The sequence below is a fragment of the Limulus polyphemus genome, unplaced genomic scaffold (assembly GCF_000517525.1).
Source record: "Limulus polyphemus unplaced genomic scaffold, Limulus_polyphemus-2.1.2 Scaffold3779, whole genome shotgun sequence".
Classification (NCBI taxonomy): Eukaryota; Metazoa; Arthropoda; class Merostomata; order Xiphosura; family Limulidae; genus Limulus; species Limulus polyphemus.
Genome location: NW_013669389.1, coordinates 71,264 through 72,808, shown reverse-complemented (window position 1 = coordinate 72,808; position 1,545 = coordinate 71,264). Strand labels below are relative to the sequence as shown.

The 1,545-nt window shown below is 28.5% G+C and overlaps 1 protein-coding gene across 1 annotated transcript in view; it reads left to right on the top strand.

Annotated features, from left to right (window-relative positions):
* LOC106470028 (uncharacterized protein CG1161-like) overlaps window positions 1–1,545 on the top strand; it is a 29,260-nt gene that overhangs the window by 22,112 nt on the left and 5,603 nt on the right. Inside the window, exon 4 of the mRNA XM_022398574.1 lies at window positions 515–643. Coding sequence (XP_022254282.1) covers window positions 515–643 — 129 coding nt within the window. The remainder of the gene's footprint in view (window positions 1–514; window positions 644–1,545) is intronic.

Below are 1,545 nucleotides of genomic sequence, written 5' to 3'. Positions count from 1 at the left end.
GTACACCAACATCCGAATATATATATATATAAACAATAATAAAATAATTCTAACTGTACAAACAGAATTTATGAGTAGAAACCTATCAAGCAACTTGGCTTTTTTAATAGATTATTATGGTGACGCTAAATGGAGAGCTCCTGCTATATGTCCTAAAGTTTCAAATTTATTTTACTTTTTCATAATAAAACTAAAAGTATTAGTTTTAGTCATGCTCATTTTGCTTAAAGACATTATAATGTGATAATTTGTCAAACATTAACAATAAAATTGCCATTTTTACACTAACACTGTAAATTATTCTCCAATTACTACATAAAATTGTCATTGTGTACGGGAACCTAGTTAATCATAGCATATCAGTTTATAGATTTATTTTATATTTAACATTCTAAGCAATGAAATGCTCTTCATAAGTTGATTTGAATTAATATTAGTGCTTAATAAAATTGAAAGCAATCAAAAAAGAAAGCTCAATTAAAACAGTGCTTTTTTTTGCTCTTTTTTTTGTTAGGTGGTTGTGATTATCATTATCTGGGCTATTTCTGTGTTAGTCGTTTACATGTTGTTCTTGATGTGTCTCGATCCACTACTAAACAGAAAGAGAACTGCATATGAAGAACATCAGGATGAAGTTACCATGGTAAAAATCCCAGTATACTAAGTGTTGTTGAAAGTTATGATTTTAAGTAAAAATAGATGGTAAGGCACTATTGTGATCTGATCAGTTAGGTCTGATGTTGATAGATTATTGCTGCATTTTCAAAGAAAGTATTTCATAAAAATTATCAGCAGTTTTCTTAAGGTATTTTTAGTTTATGGTGTAAAAAAAGTTACATCATTTGATTATGAATTATTTTAATGCATCAGTATTCTGTTGACATTACAACATTACAGCTAGCAGGACAAATCATGTGTTACCTGTTACAAAGGATACGTAGCAAGCAGTGTTTTGTTTATAAAGAAGTGGATTTGTCTGCTTCTATATGAGAAAAATGTACTAAATGTAGATTAATGTTTGAAAACAATGAAATAAAATAGTCAGATTTACATAACATTAACCCATCTGTACATCCTAACAAGTTAACTTACCATTCATGCTGGAGTGTGTATCAGTTTTGTCATATGTGTACAACCACATTGTAACTTCAACACAGAGTAAGGTGTATGTTAATGAAATTGCAGAAGATGTAATACCCAACTACGAATGACTTGATGATCTAGAATACACAATGCTTCTTTTTTTTATTAGTTCTTCATCATCGACTGACAAGAATTTTTAGAGAAAGCTTAGCCATAAGAAAACCCTAATGAAGTAACTGTTGAATGTTTAAAACATATCATAATTGTAATTGGAAATAATGAAGTAGCCAGTTAGCCAGTTTCATTATGTATGTTGTTTGAATACTCAATAGGATAAACATAAAAATAAAATTCTTGAACACATTTTGTGTCAACAGAATGTGTTGCAGTTGCCTACTGTACATTTAATCATAATTTCAATCAACTGTTATCAATATACATATATATATATATATATATATA